Source organism: Seriola aureovittata, chromosome 9 (genome assembly GCF_021018895.1).
Source record: "Seriola aureovittata isolate HTS-2021-v1 ecotype China chromosome 9, ASM2101889v1, whole genome shotgun sequence".
NCBI lineage: Eukaryota > Metazoa > Chordata > Actinopteri > Carangiformes > Carangidae > Seriola > Seriola aureovittata.
Window position 1 is genome coordinate 1,067,959 of NC_079372.1, and position 24,835 is coordinate 1,092,793.

Sequence of the window (24,835 nt, forward strand, 5' to 3'; positions counted from 1 at the left end):
TGTAGTGAAAAAAAGCAAATCCATCTGTGCAGCAAACAGACCTGAAACATAAACAAGAGCCTTTCAAATGTTAATGCACTGACATTACTTTATATTTCATGACCTTAAAAAAAATGTGATTGTGGCATTTACAGAAATTTGGCACCCTGCCACTTGTAAAACACTTTGTTCAGAACTTCATTAACTCCTTTGGACTTTTAAGATAAGGAAAGAAAATTGTCAGCTGATGACATTTCCTGAGCTGAAAAATCCTCTGATTTTTCAATCATGGACTCCCTTAAGCAACTGCCTGAGTATATGTAAATGAAGCTGACTGCTTTATGAGATATCAAAGCATTTTCAGCTTGAAATGTACATTGTTATTTAGAAATGACAGTGAACGGGAACTGTGTGAGTCAAGACAAAATTTGAAAGACCAAGAAAACGGTAAGATAAAACTAAACGTGGGCTGGGTAGAAAGGCAAAGTAAAATCTCCATATGACTGCAGAAGAGCTGCTGGAAGGTTTAGCTGACACATGAGTGGTGGTGCACCATTCCACTGCTGATGCACAACAGGGAGGAGTCATCAGAAGGAGACTTTACCTGCAACCTCATCACGAAAACATTTGAAGTCTGCATAGCAACATCTGACTAAACCACAGTGGTTTTAGAAAGTGCTGTTGACTGATGAAGTCATGAACTGTGATGTCATGAACTATTTGATGCGTCCAGATGAATTGAATTTCTTACCTCTCCTGTCAGTAAGTCTATGAGTGGACTACATGATTTGGCATAAAGCAGCACTCCTTCAATTTCAAACTGTTTCTGATATTTTGATGCATTTACTGTACAACATGCAGTTTATCTTGACCTAAATTCTTTACTTTTGGAGATTAGAGCTAATAAAATGTTTTTCAAGCATTTATTGTTCTCTGTCTGATCAACACAGGGATCAGTGTGCGAAAAGGTAAAGGACGCTACAGGGACACTCACATAGTGACCTTTGCCCCTCGCTACCTGCTGGACAACCGCTCCACACACAAACTGGCCTTCGCTCAGAGAGAGTTCGCAAGAGGAAAGGTGAGGATCTCATTTTTCTGGTTGTTCTTCTGGCTTAATAGTTAAGACACATATCTTCTACACTAATCGCAGCATCTCCAATTCGAGCCAAGGACTTTGTTTCCCACCCTTCCTCTCTCTTTCACCATTTTCTGTCTGTATCTCTATTTTGACTTAAATAATAACGGCAAAATGCCAAGAAAGAAATGAATTGTGCAAGGTCATTCCTGTGGCCTTGGTTCCTGGTAGTGCTGTGACGATAGCAGCCTTACCGCAATACTGCAGTCATGTGATTCCTCCCGCGGGTTTGAGCTCATCAATTTTTCGTAATTTTTCGTATTTCTTTTTTTTTTTTTTGCTGTTGAAAGTTACAGGAACGCATGTGGTTTCTGATATGGAATATAAACACAATAATCATTGTTTAGTTATCATTGATAATCATTAGTTATCACAGACAGCACCAGTAAAAGCTGGATTTTCCTGAGGGTCCATCCAGTCTGACCATGACAGACGGGTTTGTTGGAGGGAGGGAGGGAGACAGACAGACAGACAGACAGACAGACAGAGAGCATGAGGCAAGGACAGGCTGAGTTGAGCTTCTCTACAATGAAGCAATGTGGCAAAACTCTGCTTTAGAGATCTTTTATGCTATTATGAGAAGTGTAAAAATATTTCTACACTTAATTACTGTGGCAGAGAACAAACATGTATAGGACAGGGAGTTTGCCCACTAGTTATGTGATCATGAATAGTTTTGTTATCTGGAGGGGGAGTGGGGGTCATTGCCATGTCACAGGGATACATTGCTTTTTCAAGAGAAAATACGAATGTCCTATCTCTAGTTCCTGGTTTGCTTCCAGTCAGAGACTTTGGTTCCATGTTGTTGGTTAATTGAATGATGGCTCTATTTAGTGACTAAGTAAAAGATGAAGTGAGTGATCCCAGTGAACCTGTACAAAAAACTACAACTAGTTTCACCTACAGAGTTGGGGAGTAAATACAATAATTCATTCATTCATTCATTAATTTGTCCAAGGGTACGGCCAACCCAGAGGCTTACATCTCCACCCTGCCGGGCTCCAGTGTTGTCTTCCACTGGCCGCGCAATGACTACGACCAGCTGCTGTGTGTGCGCCTCATGGACACCCCTGACTGCACCTGGTCTGGGGGCTTTGAGGTCAACAAACCAAAGTCATTCCATGTCAACATGAGGTGAGCTATATACAAAAACTGTTATTTATCCGTACATTATTATGTAATATTATTATATAATATTATATTATGTAATGTTTTTAGTCTGCCTATATGTTGTGCTACTGAAACTTTGTGCTGGGTGTTTTTTATCTTGTTGTAAGGATTGATGAATTTGTAAAATAAATTCCACCAAGTGGGAGTGTGCTTTCACTTAGGTACAGTAAGTGAAGGATTGAGAGGTTTTAAATGGATCTTTGTTTGAACAGGGACACACTGGGGAACTGTTTCTTCCTTCGGACAGAGATCACCCTGAAGGGAGCCACCTACCAAATCTCCTTCACTGACACTGACCAACTGCCTCCACCCTTCCGCATTGACAACATGTCTGAGGTAAGCCACTGTGATGACAGCTTCATTAACATGACCTGTTACTGAGGGGTCAACATAATTGCTCAAGAAAAAAGAATGTCTGTGCCTGAATCACTAACAGGACCCCCTGATCTCTCTCCATGAACTCTTTGTCTTTGTAGTGTAGAATAACAGAGCACACTTTCATACCGTCCTCAAAGAGATCACAGACAGAAACTGATCATATATCTTCCGGTTATTGGGGAGCAGCCAGTCATACTACTGCTCAGTATGTTTGAGGCGACATGGTCCATGACTAAGACCTCACAAAAGCTATCAAAATCCTGTATGCCAACAGCACCACAGAATAAAGGAAAATGACTTATTTCTATTTTTGTCATACTAAGCCATAATGATACTGAAAATGATTTTGAACAAGTTTAAATTCTGAACATACCTGAGTGCGTAGTTTTGGTAGCGAAATGCTAGCTTTACCAGGCAGAGTTTGCACCTAACTGAGTTCGACACAGAATGTTTTGACAGCTGTAGTTTTTCCTGTTTGTAAAGCAGCATCCGATCTCACAGTGGCACATGCATTTTACCAGTGCCCAGTAGAAACGGGCTCTTCTTCTTTTGTTGTTTAATGGCAGTTGACATACTGCTTTTAATTATTTAATGGCTTTGAAAATTTGATGACCCTCCCCTAATACATATAATAGATGCCATTGTTTTAATCCCCTCAGGTGCCTATCCAGTTCTGGCAGCATGGTGTGGCTGACATCCGGCTGCACACTGAGGTAAAGGCAGGCTCAGAGCTGGACTACGCCTGTGATGAGCCCACATTGCCCCCCTACCTCACACTGACCGTAAAGGGAGCTGGATCCTCAGAGGTCACAGCTGACATGAACTTCTTCAGAGAATACAACAAGCTCTACTACGAGAACTTCATCTACATCGCAGCCACACACACTTTCTCACAGTATGGACCAATGTCATAATGAACTAATAAGAATATAATTTTATATCATTAGGTTTTCTCATATAGAAAAGTTATGAAGTTTGAAAAAATTATGAGAATAGGCAGCATCATTCTGTTGTTGCAGGAATGCTGAGAAGCGACCTGTTGGAAAGAAGCGTCTGGTGAGCTGTGCTGAACTAGTTCTTGATGTGGACACCAAGACTCAAAGGGTCATCTTGAAAAAGAAGGTAAAAGTTTTTAGTTTAAAATAACCCAGAATAAACAAACAGACTTTGATCTGTATGTGGTGGGAATCCCCCAAAAGTCACACCGTCTGCTTTTGTCTGAGTATTATTGTCCTACAAATTCAGAGGGGAAGAGTGAAAAAAGTAGTGCTGAATTGATCATTTTATTGATTAATTGTTGTCGATTGCTAGAAATTTAATCAACAACAACTTTATTAATTTTTAGTCAAATAAAAATGGTGAATGTTCTATAGGACTGCATGATATGGTTAAAAACACTGAATAAAGCAGGTTGACATTTAAAGTCAGTGTTTGAGCGACACTGTACGGAGGACAGAGACTCAGGGAAGAGTTGGAGATGAGATTGATGCTAACCTTTGTTCTGATTGTTTCTCTGATAACTAATGAACCAGACGTTCAGCAGGTTTTTACCAACAGCTGAATTATCCACAGAGGTGTCCTCCTCTCCATAACAAACACACCAGGGGATTAGAACCAGTAGAAAAACCCAGAAAGCAGTTTCACTTTAAACTTCAGAGATTCACTGATGCGATAGTGAGAGAGTGACAGAAACGTCAGACTTGATGACATGCCGCTAAGGGCCCCGTCTACTGCGGTTAGGAGTGGTAGGCGCTCTGCCAGGTGAGCCACCAGGGCGCCCCGGGGCACTTTTATCACAGAATACATGTCCTAACATGTCATTTGTAACCTGGTCTGTGAGATAACTCAATATGACAAACATATTCTAAATATTGTGGATTACCACAACATTGTCTTGCATTTAATGCAACAGTATGAACAGTACTGCTTATATACACAACACTGCTTACTCAAGTAGACTATTCAGTTGTTTTCTACTGTGTCAACTCTCTGAAAGCATTTGAGTATATTTATATGTAATATACTGTATATAGCAGGAGTTTCTGAAGGCTGCTGTAACATGTTCTCCTGCCACAGAGGAAATAAATTCAGGGCGAGTGGAAACCAGTTCTCAACGTCTCCCAATGTATACGAATATGTATATATATATATATATACACGTATATATTATAATTAAAAATCCTCATTAGTTGGGGGCACCTCTTCTCATCATCATTATTGAATGAATTTATTGATTTTTATGACCAGTCTAATATCAGAAGCCGTGACTTCTTGATTCAATGGTTCTCCACACCTTTCTTCAAAGAACACAACTCAGCAACACAATTAACTATACTACTATACAGGGTAAATGCAATATCTAATAACCATCAAGATGAAGGGAAACTGGTTGGCAGTTTTTCTAGCCTGAAAGATGAGCTGATTATCCAAAAAAAGAATGTTATGGTGAAAAGAATAATGAAAATGAAAATAAACCTTGGGTGCTCGGGCCCTAATAAAATAAGATTCATTCATTGCAGCCTATGAAATCAACACTGAGACAAAGTCCATAACTGAATGTGTAGCAACATTTATGTTTTTTGTTGTGCAGGAGCCAGGGAAGCGCTCCCAGCTATGGAGGATGACTGGGACTGGTATGCTGTGTCATGAAGGCTCGTCTCCACCGCAGAGCAAGCCAGCCCAGCCACGCCCACTGGACTCCTCTTTGGTGCTGGACATCGCAGGGCTTGCAGCCGTTAGTGACAACAGGTTTGTACTGTGTGCTGTTGTATGGCGCCATAAGGTTTACACAACAGATAATTCTCAGGAATCATTTAGAGTCAATTTTGGACACTGGACCATAAACTGAAAGGAAATCTATCATGGAAAAATTGGATGTAAGAGGGGTGTCTTGCCCTACCTGTTCTTCTTTCCCAGTTTTGAGCCTTTGATGTTGAGGAGGCCAGACTCACGCCGCAGCACCACACAGACATGGTACTTCAGCTCGGGCATGCTGACCTGCGGGCTTCCACGGCTGGTAGTACAGGTGAGTACACCAAGCTATGTTGATACAGTTGCTTCAGAAAGTGTTCAGAAACCTTTGCTTTTTTCACACTTTTTTGTACATAAAATTTTGATTTTAAGTGAGTAGTCTGCATTTTCTTATTCACAATGACAAACTGAAAACATATTTTAAAAAATTTTTGCACATTCATGAAAAATCAAAAACTGAAATCTTTAATTTACAAAAGTATTCAGACCCTTGGCTATACACAGAAATTATGGTCAGGTACATCATGTTTGCCTTAATTATCCTAGAGTCTAGAACTTGATTGGAGTACACCTGTGGCAAATTGAACTGATTGGACAAAGTTAATACTCATACCTATAAGTTCCTACAATTTACATTGCATGTCAAGACAAAAACCAAGAGGTGATAAAACGAGAGTTACGAATGTAACTGCGGTTCTATAAATCCTGGATGACTGCCAGAGGCGGTGCTTTAAGCACTGGATCTCATGTATTCGCAGGTCGAGTATTTAATATCAACAAAATCACCTGTGACCCCAGATGACCCGAGAGAGGTTACATCTTCCAGTGTCATCAGGGGATCAGTTCCTACCAAACCAACGTACACTTGCAGTAGCGCCAAATAAAGGCTCTAAGGACCGTTACTGGGCATAGCAACTTTGACTTCTCCACTTCCCCTGATGGGGGATCAAACTGTGCCAACTGAATAGGCTTGTTGAGGTGTAAGCGTGACAGCACCTTAGGAAGAAATGCTGTATTCCGCCACAAAGTGACACCTGAGCCTGATTCACTCACTGACAGAGCGTGCAGGTCACTGACGTGCTTGGCTGAGGAAATGGCAACGAGGAACGCCTCCTTAATGGACACCCACTTCAGCTCCGCCCATGTCAAGGGCTCAAAAGGAGACGAGCATAGAGCATCCAACACCAGGGGCAGGTCCCAGACTATAGCTCTTGCAGCACTTGAGGGACACACCCTCCGAGCCCATCTTAAGAAAAAAGAATAATGTGGTGTCAACATGGTGGCAACTCGCGGATACACAAGTAGAAGATACTGTATGTACACTGGGAGCGGAGGTGAAAGCACCACCTAAGCCAGTAAAAGTTACCATTAGTAGCCAATGCCACTAAGTCAGACCCAGCAGATACGCTGTCTGACTGTGGTCTGAGCAGAAACAAGGTACAACCTACCTCGTTATGGGAACGGGGAGCGAGAGCACTGCCATCACAAACCTTAGGTTGCTTACAAACAGATTCAAACAACGAAAACACAAGGCCCGGCGTTGTGCTTATCTTATTACTTTTTTTTTTTTGATTAGTAGCCAAGAACCTTATTGCCCTTAACTGTAAAACCAAACTACCACAGCTAATCACACGCTGGGAATGGCAGCGAGAGCACTGCCTTCTCAAACAAAACTCAACAGCCACAATAAATACTAGGCTGTGCGACAAAGCAAACACAAAAAATAATCAGCTGGAGTGAAAGTGATCCCGCTCAATTTCCACAAAACACAACTAAAAGATTATTATACAGAAGGATGAAAGAAGATGAAAAGGAACTGATGCCCTGATGACACCGGAAGATAGACCCTCTCTCGGGTCATCTGGGGTCACAGGTGACTTTGTTGATATTAAATACTGGACCTGCGCATAAATGAGACGGAAAATCCAGTGCTTAAAACACCGCGTCTGGCAGTCAGGAAGGATGAAATAGAACTGAGGTGAGGCATAGATCAGGTTGAGGGTATGAAAAAACCTTTTCTAAAGCTCTGTGTTCCCAGGACAGCGGTGGCCTCAATAATTGTGAAATGGAAGAAATTTGGAACCACCAGGACTCTTCCTAGAATTGACTGTCCAGCCATACTGAGTAACCAGGCCAGAAGGGCCTTGGTCAGGGAAAAGACTAAGAATCCAATAGCCGCTCTAACAGAGCTTCCGAAGTCCTCTGCAGAAATGGAGAACCTGCATGTAGAATGACCATGCCACTGTGAATAAAAGGCATATAACAGCCTGCCAAACAGCATTTAAAGGACTCTGAGAGCATGAGGAAAGAAGATTCTCTGGTCTAATGTGACCAGAAATTTTACTCTTTGGGCAGAACTCCATATACTATGTCTAGTGAACACCAGGCACTACTCAACACCTTGTCAATATCATCCCTACAGTAAAGCATGGTGATAGAGTGTAGATTGATGGTAAAAAATGGCAGTTTTATCAATAATAAAAGTGTGGAAGGTGAAGGGATCTGAATAGTTTCTGAAGCAACTCTATGTCTTTAATGAGGAAATTGAAAAATGTCATTATTCTGTTTCAGGAACTCCTCTGTGGAACTTTTTGTTCTGAGATTGGTGCAGTTCACAATCATATATGTTCTGTCACAGTTTCATGATTTTCTCCACAATAATTTTCTTCAGTTTTATTTTCAATATATGACTTGTACCCCTTAAGGTGAAGGGTGGTGTGGCAGGCCTGTATGATGGAGCACAGGTGGTGCTGGGACCAGACTCAGGGCTGCTGCAGCCGGGCCCTGAGCAGCAGTTCATCAATCAGAAGATGAGACCTGGTTCTGGGGTATTGTCAGTCCAGGTGCTGCCAGACGGACCCACTCGTGTCCTGCAGGTGAGAACAAAACCCAGTAAAACTAAAAGGGAATAATAATTTTTCACCACTAATACCAGTATATGTTACTTGCCTTTCAGGTAACCAATGGCTTCTTTTCATTTCCATACACTTAGAGAATGTTAAAAGCCATTTAATTTAGGCAGTTATTCACAGGGAAACCAGTTCTACTACTCCTACTTACTCCATGCTTAACAAAGACACTCTCTCCCTATGAGGCTCATAATTCTTTTTAATGTATATTTTATTTTTGTTCTGTCATGAGTGTACCATTTTGTGGTGAGCATTCAGGATACACTCCCATTAGATCGTACTTGTATGTAAAGAACTAAGATGAGGGTCTTTATTCTCTTTATTCTTTATACTCTTCATTTGAGCCAGATGGGCACTTAATGACCCCAACTTAGAACATACAGGTCAACTTCTGCTCTGTCGTGCCTCTCCCATTTCATCTAAATGACTATTGGGTTCAATCGCCACTCGCCCAGAGGGAAAGCATGTCTGCAGCCTGGTTCTGCACCCCTGGCAAATGCATTGCCCTGACACTTGTGAGGCAAGGCCCACGGAAGAGGGCGGAGGGAAGACAAGGGTCATTGACAAAAGTCATTCTGACCCTGTTGACCTTGGAGGCCCACGCCTGAAGTGGATGGTGCACCCTTTGGAAAGGGTAGACAACACCCAAGGGTCTGAATTCAAAGCCTCCAAGCGGCTGAGATGTTGCGGGGAGAAACGCCTGGTGCCTGGACTTTGGAAGTCAGGCCCGACCTCCATGACCTTTGGGCTGCCTGGGAGGTTTGTTGGTGGGGTCCCCCTGTTTGGGTGCCCAATCCCTTGGTGCACGAAAGACATGCTGTGGAGGGGCCCGCTGGTGCCTCTGTTGAAAAGAAGTGTGTCTGGCTCTTGAAGGGCTATGAGTGCCGGCTGTAGGGTGACGAGTGCTGGTGTGTCCAGGATTAGGCAAAGGTGTCCAATGCAAGTCAGCAAACTGTTGTCTGACCTTGTCTACTTGTGCACTATGCCCCAAGGCCTGTTGGGCTGCAGGCCCGAACATCTGGCCTGGAATTACAGGCAGCATGCAAAGTGTCTTCCTGCATCCCTCTGTTAAGGGGGACTGGGTGAGCCATACTTTGTGCCGAGCCAAGATCAAAGTAGACATCAGCCCACCAAGCTCCCTGATCATGAAGGCAAATGCCTGGAGTGAATGATCACTCAAGCTCTGCGTTGAGGCATCAACTCCAGCAGTCTGGAGAGTCTGTGACGGAGCTTGGACAAGGTGGGAGTAAGAATTTCCGATACATCCCATTCAATTTCTATATCATAGCTCTTGGTAAGGAGGTCATCAGTGATCCTACACTGTGGGCATCTGGTCTTAAGGCTTTATCAGGAGATACTATCAGCGAAGCGATGGAAGCATCAATGACAGGCATTTGGTCTAGGCCATATTCAGCAGCATCCTTCATAGCAGCCAAGGCCCTGCAGTCACTGGGTAGGTGGAGGAATGCTTTGGGGTTGGGCCAGCACCTCTGCAGTTTAGCGATGTATGGCACAGAGGGTGAAACTCTGAAGGGAGATGGTTGTGGAAGACGTTTGAAAAAGGCACGAGAGGGAGCAGCCTCTACAGGGACACCATCCAGACCAAGCCGTGATATAGCCAAAGGAATGGCCAGCCTCAGTATCCTTCAGGGAAGCTGCCCCTGAACTGTGAAAGCCTGACACTGAGGGGGGGGATCCCCTTTCTGGTTCCTCCTGCTCTTTTTCCTTATCAGGAAAGAGATTCTCTGAGGACGCAATATACAGTGCATCCTTGTCATGTCGATCAGAAAAGAGGGTGAAGTAGCTAGGCTATCCCTATCATCATAGGTCTGGAGTGGTGGCTCTGGAACCATAATGGCAGCAGCAGTAAGAGGGCCACCAGACTGTAAATTAAGAATAAGGGCCTTTATTTGGGCAAACTCTGAGGCCAATGTGTCCACCTTGAGAACCAAAGGTTCATGATGCTTCTGTTTTTTCTTCATGCTAGAGTCAGTCAGTGAGTGATGATGAACCTCATCATTTCTGCTCACAGACATTTGCTTGGCTTGCCCTTGTTTCAGATCAGTGACTTCAATCAGAGGAGAATGATCCGCAGCTCACCCAGCACAGAACACGATAGGAGCAAAGAGGATGTGAAGAAGAGAGAGCCTGAGCAGGAGCTGGAGGTATGGTTAACTTTGAAATGATTTCATGGCACCATTTTACATGCACCACTGATGTTCATGCCTGGAAAAAATCTCATAGTAACCATACTACACATTCATGAATCCCCACTGCTCTGTTCTTCTTCTGTTGTTCTTTATTTTGAATATATGTTTAATCATATTTATTCCTTATTTTATTTGTTATATAAAAACAAAATATCTGTCTGAAATCATTTGCTGAAGCTCATTTGGTTTTACAGTCACTGTGTTGGGGCATTGGCAGTTTATCAATGATTCTAATCAGGAATTTATAAAATATTAATATTAAAAATATTAATAGTAAAAGGTAACTTTCAAATTAATTAAAGTTCCTTGGGGGACCATCCTGAAACAGGAAAAGGATAGCCAATATCGGTGCAGCCTCAGAATGTTACTATTAATTTGGAACTCTGATTAATAATTAACTTAATAAGTACAATCAAAATTACATATTTGTAGATTTTTCCTCTGCTTTTATACGATTCAGCCCCCATGTTTTAATCAGGAGGCTTTTAGATCAGTTTGATCTGAGTTATAATCTTGTGAGCTGGTTCTTGACTAACAGGACACAAAGAGTGAGGGTAAATGGAATTCTGTCTGAGCAACTTTGCTCCTTGACTGGCATCCCACAAGGATGTGTGCTTTCATCGCTTTTATTTGTCCTCTACACAAATATGTGTCAGAGCAGGTCTGAAAACAGGACCATCCTTAAGTATGCAGATGACTCTGTTATTGTTGGCTCCAGGATGATGACACCAGCCACGGCCCAGTCATAGAGGATTTTGTCAAGTGGTGTGAGGAGTCCGACCTTCATCTGAACATATCTAAGAGAAAAGATATGATAATTGATTTCAGAAGATGTGCCAGCATACATGAAGTCACATCCATTAGTTCAGACAGCAGACTGTGTACAATCCTACAAATACCTCTGGACAATTATTGACACAAAGTTTAGATTTGAGGTACACTGTGAAGCTGTGTGTAAGAAGGGCATCAGTGCTTGTTGTGTCTGAGAAAACTACATTTCCATATTGACAAGACCATCATGATTTTATTCTACTGTGCTTTTATTGAATCGATTTCATCTTTCTCTCTGATGTCATGGTTTGGAAATCTGTCTGAACCAAATTGTTAAATGGTCCAGTATGCTGATTGGTGAGTCACAGCTTAACCTAGCATCCCTGTGCACCAGACAGTTACAGTGGATAGCTCCCTTTCAGCTTCTTCCTTCTGGATGAAGGTTCATAGTCCCAAAGTGCACAACAAAGCAGTATACAGGGAGCTTTGTTCCAGCAGCCATCACTCACATTAATAAGTTGAAGTGGAGTGGTACTGCATTGGAGCAATGTTTTGATTTATTTTCGTGTTTATTTTTGTTTACCCTGTGAATGTGGTGTTGTCTTTGCTTTGTGTATGTGTGGGACTGATGACTTTTTTATTGCAAACAGAATTTACTATGGGTACAAATAAAGTAACCTGAACATGTCAACAATTAATAAAGTTGAAGGATTTAGAAGTTCTACTGAGTATAGGTTGGCAATATTCTGCTGTGCTCTGGTATCTGGCACCAATACGTTATCAGCAGATCCTTTAAGTCCTGTAAGTTGCAAGGTGGGGCCTCCATCTATCAGACTTGTTTGTCCAGCACATCCCACAGATGCTCAATTGGATTGAAATCTGGGGAATTTGGAGACCAAGTCAACACCTTGATCTCGTGTTCCTCAAACCAACCATTCCTGAAGCATTGTTTTAGTGTGGCAGGAGCATTCACTGCCATTAGGGAATACTGTTTCCATTAAGGAGTCTACTTGGTGTGCAGCAATGTTTAAGTAGGTGCTACATGTCAGAGTAACATCCATATGAATGGCAGGACCCAAGGTTTCCCAGCAGAACATTGCTCAAAGCATTACACTGTCCCTGCAGGCTTGCCTTTTTCCCATACTGCATCCTGGTGACATCTCATTCCCAGCTAAGCAACGCACATGCACCCAGCCGTCCACATGATGTAAAAGAAAACGTGATTCATCAGACCAGGCCAACAAGTTCTGACGTGCCCATCGTAGGCGCTTTCAGAAGTGGTCAGCAGACCACAGAGGTAGCTGTGATGCACTGTGTTGTGACACCTTTCTGTCAGAACCAGATTTAACTTTTTCATCAGTTTGTGATACAGTAGCTCTTCTGTGAGATCAGACAACACAGACTATCCCTCACTCCCCATGCACATCAATGAGCCTTGGGTGCCCATGACCCTGTCACTGGTTCCCCAGTTGTCCTTCCTTAGACCACTTCTGGTAGGTACTAACCACTGCAGACCAGGAACACTCAACAAGACCTACAGTTTTGGAGATGCTCTGACCGTCACCTAGCCATCACAATGTGGCCCTTGTCAAAGTCGCTCAGACCCTTACACTGCCCATTATGCTGCTTCCAACACATCAACTTCCAGGACTAAATGTACACTTGCTGCCTAATATGTGTTCATTTCCAGGTGTTGGTGAACTTGGATGAAGGCCTAGGTGTTTCATTGGTCAACAAGGTTCCTGAGGAGCTTGTGTTCACTACATTGTCTGGTATAGATGTCCACTTCATTCGCACTGCTGCCAACGAGGTGTTGGAGCTCAGTATTCAGAACATCCAGGTGAGCTGACCACAGCTATGAGAACATTCATATATTCAAGTTCATGTTTTATATTTTTGTCTGTATAAAAGTATACAGGGCAGACAGACTGGCCGTAATTTAAAAAACTTAAAACTTCAAAAAAGTTAAAAGAACCAAAAGACATTATGGTTGTCTTATGTGGCAAGCTGCTCTGGACCACACTCATTACTCACGTGGTTCTGCCCTGTCCCAGAGGTCAACAGCTATGGTAATGCAGATCCAGACCACTTTAACTCATCAGCAGGACCCCCACAATCCCATTCAGCAGGAAATATTTGATGTTGATCAACTGATTAGTCGACATGTAACACCTAGTTACTGTATGGCTCTTCAATCAGATAAAATTACATCTGATACCACATTGCTGCTACATTGTGCTGGTTTGATCTAGAAGCTTCCTGTGAATACAGTCTGATCAATACTGGAGAGTATTGTAGTGGAGAGTTTTAGTGGGGAGTGTTGTATAAATACTTTTGTCATGTTATGGTTATCAGGTGGACAACCAGCTGCTGGGCACCACCCAGCCTGTGATGTTGTGTGTCAGTCCCAGTTCCAGTGACAGCAGTGTCAATGACAGTGGTCCAGCCCTACAGATCAACTCTGTCAAGGTTCCCAGCAACCTCATCCTTACTGATCTCTTCAAGGTGAGTGAGTGAGTGTGAGCGTCTCACGCTGAATAACTGCCTTGTTACATTCAATCACTATGCCCCAAAGAATAATTGGGGGTCCAAGCGCGATTGGTCTGGGAGCCACGCATGCAAAGCAGTGTAGCTCCCAGTATCAGTGGTGCTAGGAAGCCTATTGTTATTCAGATTTTTTTTTCGCATTGGTAAAAGTGTTACTGCAGCATAAAGAATGGTGCACACACCCCAGACACCAAAAATGACATGTCTGGTAACAAGAAGTATTTTAGACTGGAACTCTCACATCACAGTTCATCACACATTCAAAAACCTTACATGCATGTGTTTGTTGAAAGTAACTGAATATCCTATTTCCTCCTAGAATTTTTTTTTTTCCAAAATCGTGAAATATGCAAAACATACTTAGGACAGTAGTTTATATCACTCTGAGGGGTCTCTACAAAATTTGGCACAAATCGTCCACTAGGGGGCGCCTGAAACAGGTCCAGCTTGCGTTGCCTCGATGGGCGCCCGCGCACAAATGGCTAAGGGGGCTTGGAACCCATTTATACAGGTCTAGTTATAGTTGTCTTTCTTTTTGAATAATTCCTGGTTTCTTGTGCACATCACAAAATAAACTTTTCTGATGCGTTAGAGTGATACTAGAATCTTGTGACTAATGATGTCACCTTGATGTGTTCACAGCATCTCATGGTGACAGCCCGACGCTTCACTGTGATCATTGAGGAGAAACTCCTGCTCAAGCTGCTCAGCTTCTTTGGATATGGACAGACAGAAGCTGGTAGATTGTTATTTGAATGTCATTGTAAATATATGTTAATATTTATAAGCAGGTCAGATTTTCTTTAAAGTAAAAATATAAATCATATTTGAATGCAGAGCTGGAGAAGTTGGATGAAAACCTCCATGAGAAGCCCAACGAGGATGCAAGTTCTCCCAAACGTTACTACTTTGAAAACCTGAAGATTAGTCTCCCTCAGGTCAAGCTGAGTGTCTTTACTTCTCACAAGCTGCCTCCTGATCTCAAGGTAAACTAACATGGTCATTTTTTACATCTTTATTTTTAAAATGACTCTTCTTCCTTTAGTCAGACTCAATGAAATCATTTAAAGACCCCTTCTCGATGAAAATCATGTTGTTAACCTTGTTTACATGTCGGTTTTATATATTACAAGACACATCATGAGTGAAATAATCATCAACACCATGACTGAATGTATTCACCTTGAAATGCAGTGAACCAATGACAGTCTCGAAACAGACAAACAGATTCAGACAGGCTGGGTTTCATATGTCACAAACCTAATGAACCAATCCTGTCAACTTGTGGGGACGGGGGGGCGGGGCTTAAGAAACATGAAACCTTGTGAGTACACAGAGAGAGAGAGAGAGAGTTAGCATTAGCACAACCACTAACACTGTATCAGCCACTGTCAATTACAAGCTAACAAACAGTAAACCAATAAAAGATGCTAACTACACTAACTGTTCTGATACGTCTGCTAGTTTCTGAATCTGGTCTCAACAGACTCCTCATCTGAGTCTGGGTCTGACTGAGGCCAGGAACTCACTGGATGCACGTCTTAGTTTTCATTTTGGTCACATGTTAATGGGTTAGAGTGGACACACTGGCTGCATGAGACATGAGGGAGACGCACGTCTCGTGCCTCACACCTCGGAGCTATGTGACATGATCCAGAGTTTTGGCCTCTCACCTATTTTATTCATGTAAAGCAACGCAGCAGATGAGCGATGGTAGCCACCACACTTACGCGTTGCAGGAAGTGTGTTCCCGTGAGGCTCAAACATGAGGCTGAGTCTCTCTGATGTTTCCACCTCTAACCACCTTGATACTCTCTGCTCTTTCACCTGTCAATCTGGAGCAAGCAGGAAGTAGATGAGCTTCAGACCCAGCTTTCCATTTTTTTATTTCACTTTTTATGTGCGAAAACCATGTTAAACAAAATATTAATCAAAGCAGAGTATTTTTACAGAGTTTAAAATTTCTGGAAATAAACTTTAATCATTTTAAAACTTGTCAGAAGTTATCAATGAGATGTGGTTGCAAATCTTATGCTGAGAAAAATACATAAAAAGCACATAAGACCATCAATCTACTATCATTATGGACAAAGATATTTTAAGTGTGAAAAGAATTGACAAGAATAAAAAATCTAAACTGATAATGCTGATATGTGACGATATAGGATCAAGCCTGCGGGATCGGATTAGAAGATTCAGCAGTATTTAAAACCTAGTAAAGGTCTTGAAGTCATTTGAGTCTCAACATAATTATTGGAGTCAGTGACAGGTCAAACTTTTTAGAAAGCTTTTTAGAAAGTAAAGATTTAAAGACACAAATAAATCTGAATTAATCAAGACGTAGATGGGTTCAGCCCTGACCATTTGCAAGTACTAGCAAGTGTCACTTACTTAAAAATCAGCCTTAAATTAAGTGAACATTGTAAAGTTCCAGTTTTGTGTATCTATGGATCATGGAAAGTGATTTCAATCTGTTACTACATTTTCTGACAGCTGCTCTGCTTTCATATGACATGTGTTCTTCAATATTTTATTTATTTATTCTTTTCATTTTATCTTTTTTTTTTGCTATAGGTCCTGAAAGGCACCCTGGGCTTTCCTCTGGTTCGCTTTGAAGACGCTGTCATCAACATGTACCCGTTCACTAGAGTGCACCCCTACGAGACCCAGGAGATCATCATCAATGACATCCTCAAGCACTTCAGAGAGGTGAGAGGAACACACACTTATATTAAGCATGACTGGGAGTGCTGTTTTCAACTTATTTTTTTTAACTGACCATCACAGTCCAAACTTAGAAACGAGTTGATAACATTAAATTTCGGTCCTTTTTCCAGAGAACCTGCATGGTTGATCAGAAGGAAGAAAATGCAATTACTTTATATCGCTAATACAATTTGTTGCATAACTCTTTGTAATGACTGTTCTGTTACTGTTCAGCTTTAAGAATCAAACAATTCTTCATTAAGCTGTGATATTTGCCAAAGGAGGAGTTTTTAAGTACAGACTTAGTAGCGTGCTCAAACTTTTGCACATGCCACAGTTACTGTTTATTTATTTTTTAAGACCGTTTCAGTCTTTTTAAACATATTTCATGATTTTGATGCCTTCAGCATCATTCTACAATGTAGAAAAAAAGAAAAATGCAAAAACTATTTTTGTTTGTTTTTCTTTTCCTACGGATATTTAATGATTTTGCGCATATCTGTTAACATGTGTGGCCATAGATGGGCCCAGTCTTTATTCCCTGTTTGTTTTTTACATTGTGGCCTGCTGCTTCATTCATCCTGAGGAAACAGAGGAAGCTGTGGGTGCAATTAAAATAGTATTATATTAAATTGTACGAATAAAAATCTCCATGTCCTTATTTTTCAACTGTAGAGTCTGAATATTTTTGCAGATACATAGGTGTATCATGTAATGTAGTAGCCTGGCGGATCATTATCTGTGTGGTGTTTCTATATGAAGGAGCTGATCAGCCAAGCTGCTCAGATCCTGGGCTCCGTGGACTTCCTTGGAAATCCAATGGGCCTCCTCAATGATGTCACTGAGGGCGTGTCTGAGCTCATCAAGTATGGCAATGTCGGTGGTCTTATACGAAATGTGACCCACGGTGTGTCCAACTCTGCTGCCAAGGTACATCTCTGCTTAGCTGTATAACTAACTTTTTGTGTCTGGTTGCTTTTTGTAGTGTATGTTCAGTATATTTTACAGAATTCTTTTTTGTTCACTCTGATGCATCACAAAGACTTTTAATTTATTGCTTGGCTGTGGCATTGTTGTTTTATATTATGCAGTTTTTCTGTTATCTGTCTACCCACTTACACATGAACGTATACCTGTAACAAGACTAGGTCAAAACATAGTATACGTGTGGACGGTGTATGGTCAATGTATAAAATTGAGGATGTATGGCGATGATGTTCATTGTGTTGTATTTGCATAGTGTCAGCAGGTTTCAGCCTTTCATCTATTTGTGCTGTGAATTCAGTTGTATTTACATATAAAATGATCATAGAAAGTTAGAAACAACGAAAGTATCTCTCTTATTTGTCTCTCACACAGTACATAGCTTTCTTCTGGGTAACTACTATAATAATAGTGGCGACTGTCTTCTATGGAAAGTAGAAAGTTTTTCCAAAAATTGTTTTTTTAAAGTTGCTAAAGGGGGGTCCAATGGGAAAAGTCCAACACTCGGCTGACCAATGGCTTAATTTCAAACTCAACTCTATCGCTCACTCACTCAGTCACGGACATTTGGGGAGAAATAGTAAAAAGCATGTGAAAATTGTAACAGTGGAAGTGGCCATGTAGTGTAAACATCCTCCTGTTCTCTGTGTGTCAGTTTGCAGGGACTTTATCCGACGGGTTAGGGAAGACCATGGATAACCGACACCAGAGTGAGCGAGAGTACATCAGATACCACGGAGCCACCAGTGGAGAGCACCTGGTAGCAGGGATTCATGGACTGGCTCATGGTAAAACCTGGAAACATTTCTTTGTCTGATTACAGTTACAGCTAGTGGCCAAAAGAATTGTTTAGGGAGTTTCTAAATTAGCACTTGAAGCCTCCTGGACACCTGGACATTTTGGGGGAGCTTGAAAAAGATGGCAAAATGTAAACTGTACATTTTTGTACATGTTGAACTGCTGAAAAGTGAGGAGCAGCACATGGAATGTGAATTAATGAGGCCTATAAGAAAAACAAATGTTAACAAGTTTATAAGATGTATGTGCACAAAAAGTTGTTTAGTGTCCTCAGCTGTACACATAAAGGTGCACACAAAGGTGCAGAATTAGCTGTTAGTTCCAACGATTTGATCAGAACCCTGCATTTTAATAAAGCAATAGATTTTACACGGAACCTGGTGAGGACCAAAAACTGCTGTTTTAAGGAAAGACAGCTCATACTTTTACTGTGAGTTTATGTCTGAATAAACTGCACAAACACTGCGATTGATACTTTGATAAGTGTGACATGCATTCAGAATTATGTGTATGACTTGCTGGCAGACATGTAAACTGACTCACTCATAATGTTATCCTTGTAATATGTGAGAGAAATATTTCACCGTCAGCTGTACAGTGTCCTTTTATGATCTATAGCAGCTGATAAATAATGTTTATTAAATCCTGTGTTGACAAATCTTTTGCCAGTTTGTGCACTGAGATAAGACATGTGGCATATATAGTTCAGCTCTAAATTATTCATCCCCTTCAATTCTTTCACATTTTGTTATGTTGCAGCCTTATGCCAAAATCAAAAATCACGTTTTGCCTCATCAATCGACACTCAATACACCATAATAACAAAGTGAAAACAGAATTTTAGATATTTTTGCAATTTTATTAAAAAGTAAAAACTGAAATATCACTTTGACATTAGTATTCAGGCACTACTATCGAGGTCAGGTTCCTCCCATTTCTCTTGATCATCTTCGAGATGTTTCCACACCTTGGTTGGAGTTCACCTGTACTACATACAAGTTCACCTAAAAATTGATTTCACTTGTTCCCAGCCAGTTGCTTAATTTCTTAATTGAAAAAATGTCCATAAATAAGCTGTCATTACTACTTCCCTGCTGAATCTGCATCCTCGGCTATTGGTTGAACTAACCCAGTGAATTGTGGAAATAACATGAATGTACTCTTCTATGTACAGTATCAAATCAACAGAGGGTTATTTCTCTGTTGCCCAGTATACAGTATACAAAAGCAGATCAGTCATATTGGCAGTGCAGTTAATATCTAATACACACATTTCTTAAGTACAGTGAACATACATCAAATTATTCCCTGTAGGATTCAATGTTCATTTCAGTCCAGCAACAATGAATAACTGCTGTGCTGTGTCAGTGCTCAGGGATTAATCAGATGATAAAAAAGCTCCAGCAGGTCATACACTGTCCACGGTTTTATTGCTGCAGCCCTGCACTATATAATCTCATAGGCATCAGTGTACACAGATTGTGCATGAGAAGCTGGACACCTTAGTGATCCCAGTCTTTCTGTTCTACTTGAAGCCACCATCTCTGCACTTTTGCATGTCCTTTTAAATAAACTCCCACTCCCCCAGGTATCATTGGAGGCATGACCAGCATCATCACCTCCACAGTGGAAGGAGTGAAGACAGAGGGCGGAGTCAGTGGCTTCTTCTCAGGCCTAGGTAAAGGTCTGGTCGGAACTGTGACCAAACCGGTGGCTGGAGCTCTGGACTTTGCCTCAGAGACTGCACAGACAGTCCGGGACATGGCTAGCCTCAGTAACCACAGGTGGGTTAAGTCTGTTATCTGTGTGACGTGAGCTTTCACTTCCTTTCTGAGTCAGAGAAGTTTTCAGGTCTCTGCAGAAAAAACATGGAGATCTGAATTTTCTGCAGCTTAACAGATAATAAAAGTGAAATAACAAACCTGGATGTTACAAAGGCGTCTGCTGTGAGAATCAAGTTTAAAGGTTTTGTGAATGAGATTTTATATAGTGGAGTAATGAGCAGGGAAATAAAGTCCAAACAACAGATGCACACAGTTAGAAAGATATTTCCTCCAGGTGATGATATAGAAAAAGTACAGAGCTAAAAGAAGGTTGAATATTGGACTTTTATTCATCAGGTTGAAAAGGAAAAATATCAATGCTCCCTAACTGCTGGATGTGGAAACTGTTGCTCAAAAGAAAAGATCAATATATCAACTTAAAAGCTGTGTTGTTCACACCTTGTTTCTGCTGCCCCCAAGCAGCCAAAAATGAATTATTGCAGGTTTAAGGTGAGGTAAAGATAGTGGTTTTAGTTAAATATTAATAAAGTAAACACATCTTGTCTTAGGTGACTTTTGACTTTTTTATTTAGATCACCACCTTTTATTAACATTGACTGAGTGCTTTAAGCGCCAATAAGATAAGTAGATTTTATTGTCCCCAGAGGTGAGATTAGTTGCCACAGAGTGTTTCATGGATGCCTCCAGACCATAGATACGTCTACATACAGCACAGAACATAAATACATTTCTGCTGAATACATGTGTGTTATTGAGCTATGGAATTGAGCATTGACAACAAATTGTAAACAACATTTACTGATACATTCAGTATGAACATTTTTCTGTGTTTCTGTTTCTGTTCAAAAGTGTGTCCTTATTATATTAATAAAAACATAGTAATAATTATTTAAGATAAAGTAATTTAAGATGTAAGTATGGCATCCAGAACTTGGCTTGACAGGTCTGTGAGGTTCCTGCTTGAGCAGTGTTGTGTATTGTGTGTAAAGTGTGTGTGTTGTTGTTGCGTTGTGTAGGCTCGGTGTACAGCGGGTCAGGAAGCCTCGTTGCTGTAAAGGACCCCAGGGTCTTCTGCCTCGATACTCTGCCACACAAGCTGACGGTCAGGAGCAGCTCTTCCGCCTCACAGACAACATCCACTCTGAGTTGTGAGTCTCACTCATTTCACTGGCTGAGTTTAATACCGTATTACCTGCAGTTCGATCAGACAGAGGTGTTAACTCTCATTTCTCCCACCAGCTTCATTGCAGTGGAAACCATTGACAGCTACTGCGTCCTCATTTCCTCCAAAGTGGTCTACTTCCTGAAGCCAGGGGACTATGTGGACCGTGAGGCCATCTTCCTAGAGGTCAAATACGATGACCTCTACCACTGTCTGGTCTCTAAAGATCATGGAAAGGTGTATGTGCAGCTCACCAAGAAGGCTGAGAGCACCAGCAGTGGTGTGGCCATTCCGGGCCCCTCCCACCAGAAACCAATGGTGAGACACCCATCTGACTGATCCTTCATTAACAGCCTCAATGTTTCCTCACTTCCCTCCACTGGTCTCTCTCCATCAGATAGTTCTGGTTGTATTTGTCCAAGTTTTTAAATTTCTGCCTCAGCGTTTTCCAGGGGGTGGAGTCTGCACAGCTGGCCATCACTGATTGGTCAAACACAGCCACTGCAGCCTCTTATATTCACAAAACAAGGAAGTACTCTAGCATTAACATCGGTGTGAGAATCAGCCTTTTCTTGTTGTTTATTAACATTAAAAAGCAAAGTTAGGCTTTGCTGTCGGATTCACTGCTTTTGAAAGACAGACGATGTGAACAAGCCGAGAACATGAGCAAGCTAGAGAGTGAATGAGGGGGGGGGTGTACAGAGAGCAAAGAGAGAGAGTGTTTATTATTTATAGTTTCACTGTAGTTATGTTCTACAGAAGAAATAAATACCCATCAAATTCTCAGCATTCAACAAACTGCAGCCTCCATCAAGTTGAATCAACACGTCTCCAAAACAGTTTCAACACAAACTGAAGAACTTTCATGAAGGAGAATTTATTACTGGCCTGTTGGATTAGACTGCATTAGCTTTAGTTCAGTGTACTGAATAAACTGTCAACTGCTGCTTGTCTCTAGACCAACATCTCTGATTTGTTCAGTTATTCAAATATTTCTAGCAAAGCCCTTATAGGCAAGTCTCACCACTTGGCAGCCATCTTGTCAATGCCCCCAGATAGTTTTTGGAGCAGTGTTTGGTTGCTCCCTTGCCAATCCTACAAACCAGGCCTTCTACAAACCACACCCCCTTCAAACCATTTTTGGTTCAACTTCCTTCTACTTCCTTTACATTCGTCCTTCACATTCGTTCTATGGCTGGATATACTTTACTTTTCTATTCTTTTCCACAGGTTATACAACGCACGCACGAGGTTTCACAATGCCAACTTCTTTTGCGGCTCAGTCAGGAAGCAGCAGGCGTCCCTGTTTTTATGCCTCTGTGCCAGCGACAGTCAGAGCAGGAGGCCGTTTTGTTTTCAGGTTGTTTTCAGGTTGACCTTAAAGGAACTTCTTCAAATTTGACACAGACATTCACCTGGACATGAGGATGAACTGATTACATTTTGGTGGTCAAAGGTCAAGGTCACGGTGACCTCACAAAATGTGGTTTTGGCCTTGTGAACCGATATCTCCGTAACACATTGAGTGAATTTCTTCAACTCTGGCACAAACATTCACTTGGACTCAAGGACAAACTGATTAGATTTTGGAAGTCAAAGTAACATTGACCTCACAAAACACTTTTTAGCCATTACTCAAGACTTCACAGACAAAATTTCACAAAAATGGTTCATATTTTTTATGACTCTGAATAAACAGGGATGTAATCTGGAGCTAGTCTGAGTGGAGGAGGCAGACGAGCACCAGGAGGTGATTCTAGTTCTTGTAGAGACTCACCCTTTAGTCAGGAGAATTGAACATGAATCCCACCTGTGGGTGTGACATCTGCCTCTGCATGCTGCTCACCTACACACTCATTATCTTTCCAGAGACTGAAGGAAAAAGACATTCTACCTTCACCTCAGAGTGACCATGAATGTTTCCAGCTGCACTTTCATTAAGAAAACCCTGAAAACCTCCAGAAACATCAATCCTGATCACGTCTGTACACGACACAGTCAATGAAGACTGCAAGCGCTGATTGGTTGTCGCATCTCTGAGCCCATCAGAGCAAGAATATATGACTATGATCATCTGAAAAGACTAAAATATTCTGTAGATTAATCAGGTGATCATGGCCCTGCCTTGACCTGGCCAAGTGACATGTCAAATTATACCTGTATTAATTTGTGGTCTTTCAGGACCTGCATGACAGATAGACCTCTTAGATCAGGAATGTCAGTGACTGTGTGGAGTACATTGTACATGTTGATGAAACTGTTTTTACCCCTAACACCCCTCATCTATCTATCTATCTGTCTGTCTGTCTGTCTGTCTGTCTGTCTGTCTGTCTGTCTGTCTGTCTGTCGGTCTGTCTGTTTCAAGAACTAATGTCACAATCCTCTCCACAGGTCCATGTGAAGAGTGAGAGTCTTGCCATCAAAATCTCTCAAGAAATCAACTATGCCAAGAGTCTGTACTACGAGCAGCAGCTCATGCTGCCTGCCAGTGAGAATGAGGACTACTTACTGCTGGAGTCCTGATCAGCTGTCTGAAGGATTCCAACCTTTCTTAAATCCTGAATGGGTAATGACTTTTATTGATTTTTGTAGGCTTCTGTTTTGACAAGCTGCAGTAAAGGGAATAGTCAAGCAACCATGCACGTGGTTTAGTGACATGGCCTGATACTTGACAAAGCACATACATGTACATTACATAAATAACATATGCAAGACAGTGTTAGTTTGACCGTGTATATGTAAAAAACACTTGTAACAGCAGGTGTACACATCCTACAGCTGTTCTGTATTTTGTGAATAGACAGAAATGTAAATAGAGCTACACACCAACACTAACGTAGTGTGCATACTTGACTGATTATGAAGTACGGAGAATATCAGCAGATACTGAAATAAAGTCAAATGTAACAAACTGCCTTTACAACTCTATGTGTATAAGAGACTATGACTGTGTGTGTGTTGGGGGTTAGGGTTGGGGGGGGGGGGGGGGGGGGGGGGGCTGTAGCTCCCTTGCCTCACACTGGAGATGTCTGTCACTGTCTCTGCCTTTTTCAATCAAAGACCTGCATTTTAATGAGCCTGCTGTTCTTTCTTACTAGAGTTCTCCTCTCAAAGACAATGTGGACTTCCCTCTAACCAGGCTTCTCTATAAATTTAACACAACTTGTTGAAGAGATGTTTGTTAACTGTCAGAGCTTTGGGGTTTGGTTTGGTGTCAGATGAGATTTTCTTGAGCTGAGTTTGAATTGTGTGGTAGAGAGGAGAGAGGAGTTCATGATAGGCCTCAATTTGTGATTTTGTAAAATACTGTTCACATAGACTCTGCTTTAAATAAAGCACCACAACTTCAGCACTCATTGTGTGGGACCTATTATTTCCAAACTCTATTATCTCCAAAACAGATGTACAGTATTCGATCATACACATACGTGTATATATATGTGTGTGTGTGTGTGTGTGTGTGTGTGTGTGTACTGTAGCTGCTCAGGCTCTGTGATTATGGAGTGTTGATTGAAGGAAAAATGATTTTAATATTTGAGGCTTCAACA

At 41.6% G+C, this 24,835-nt stretch overlaps 1 protein-coding gene across 8 annotated transcripts in view; it reads left to right on the forward strand.

The window, feature by feature from the left end:
• vps13d (vacuolar protein sorting 13 homolog D) overlaps nt 1–24,639 on the forward strand; it is a 76,338-nt gene extending 51,699 nt beyond the window's left edge. For all 8 annotated transcript variants that reach the window (XM_056384518.1, XM_056384517.1, XM_056384519.1 and 5 more), the window contains 20 exons: nt 930–1,060; nt 2,076–2,251; nt 2,500–2,623; nt 3,325–3,560; nt 3,685–3,787; nt 5,256–5,413; nt 5,582–5,690; nt 8,122–8,292; nt 10,386–10,490; nt 12,997–13,146; nt 13,662–13,811; nt 14,496–14,592; nt 14,691–14,839; nt 16,428–16,562; nt 17,322–17,489; nt 18,199–18,331; nt 19,930–20,125; nt 21,142–21,273; nt 21,365–21,605; nt 23,679–24,639. In XM_056384518.1, the coding sequence (XP_056240493.1) occupies nt 930–1,060; nt 2,076–2,251; nt 2,500–2,623; nt 3,325–3,560; nt 3,685–3,787; nt 5,256–5,413; nt 5,582–5,690; nt 8,122–8,292; nt 10,386–10,490; nt 12,997–13,146; nt 13,662–13,811; nt 14,496–14,592; nt 14,691–14,839; nt 16,428–16,562; nt 17,322–17,489; nt 18,199–18,331; nt 19,930–20,125; nt 21,142–21,273; nt 21,365–21,605; nt 23,679–23,810 (2,996 nt within the window). In that variant the 3' untranslated portion in view covers nt 23,811–24,639. The remainder of the gene's footprint in view (nt 1–929; nt 1,061–2,075; nt 2,252–2,499; nt 2,624–3,324; nt 3,561–3,684; nt 3,788–5,255; nt 5,414–5,581; nt 5,691–8,121; nt 8,293–10,385; nt 10,491–12,996; nt 13,147–13,661; nt 13,812–14,495; nt 14,593–14,690; nt 14,840–16,427; nt 16,563–17,321; nt 17,490–18,198; nt 18,332–19,929; nt 20,126–21,141; nt 21,274–21,364; nt 21,606–23,678) is intronic.
• The last annotated feature ends 196 nt before the right edge of the window (nt 24,640–24,835 follow it).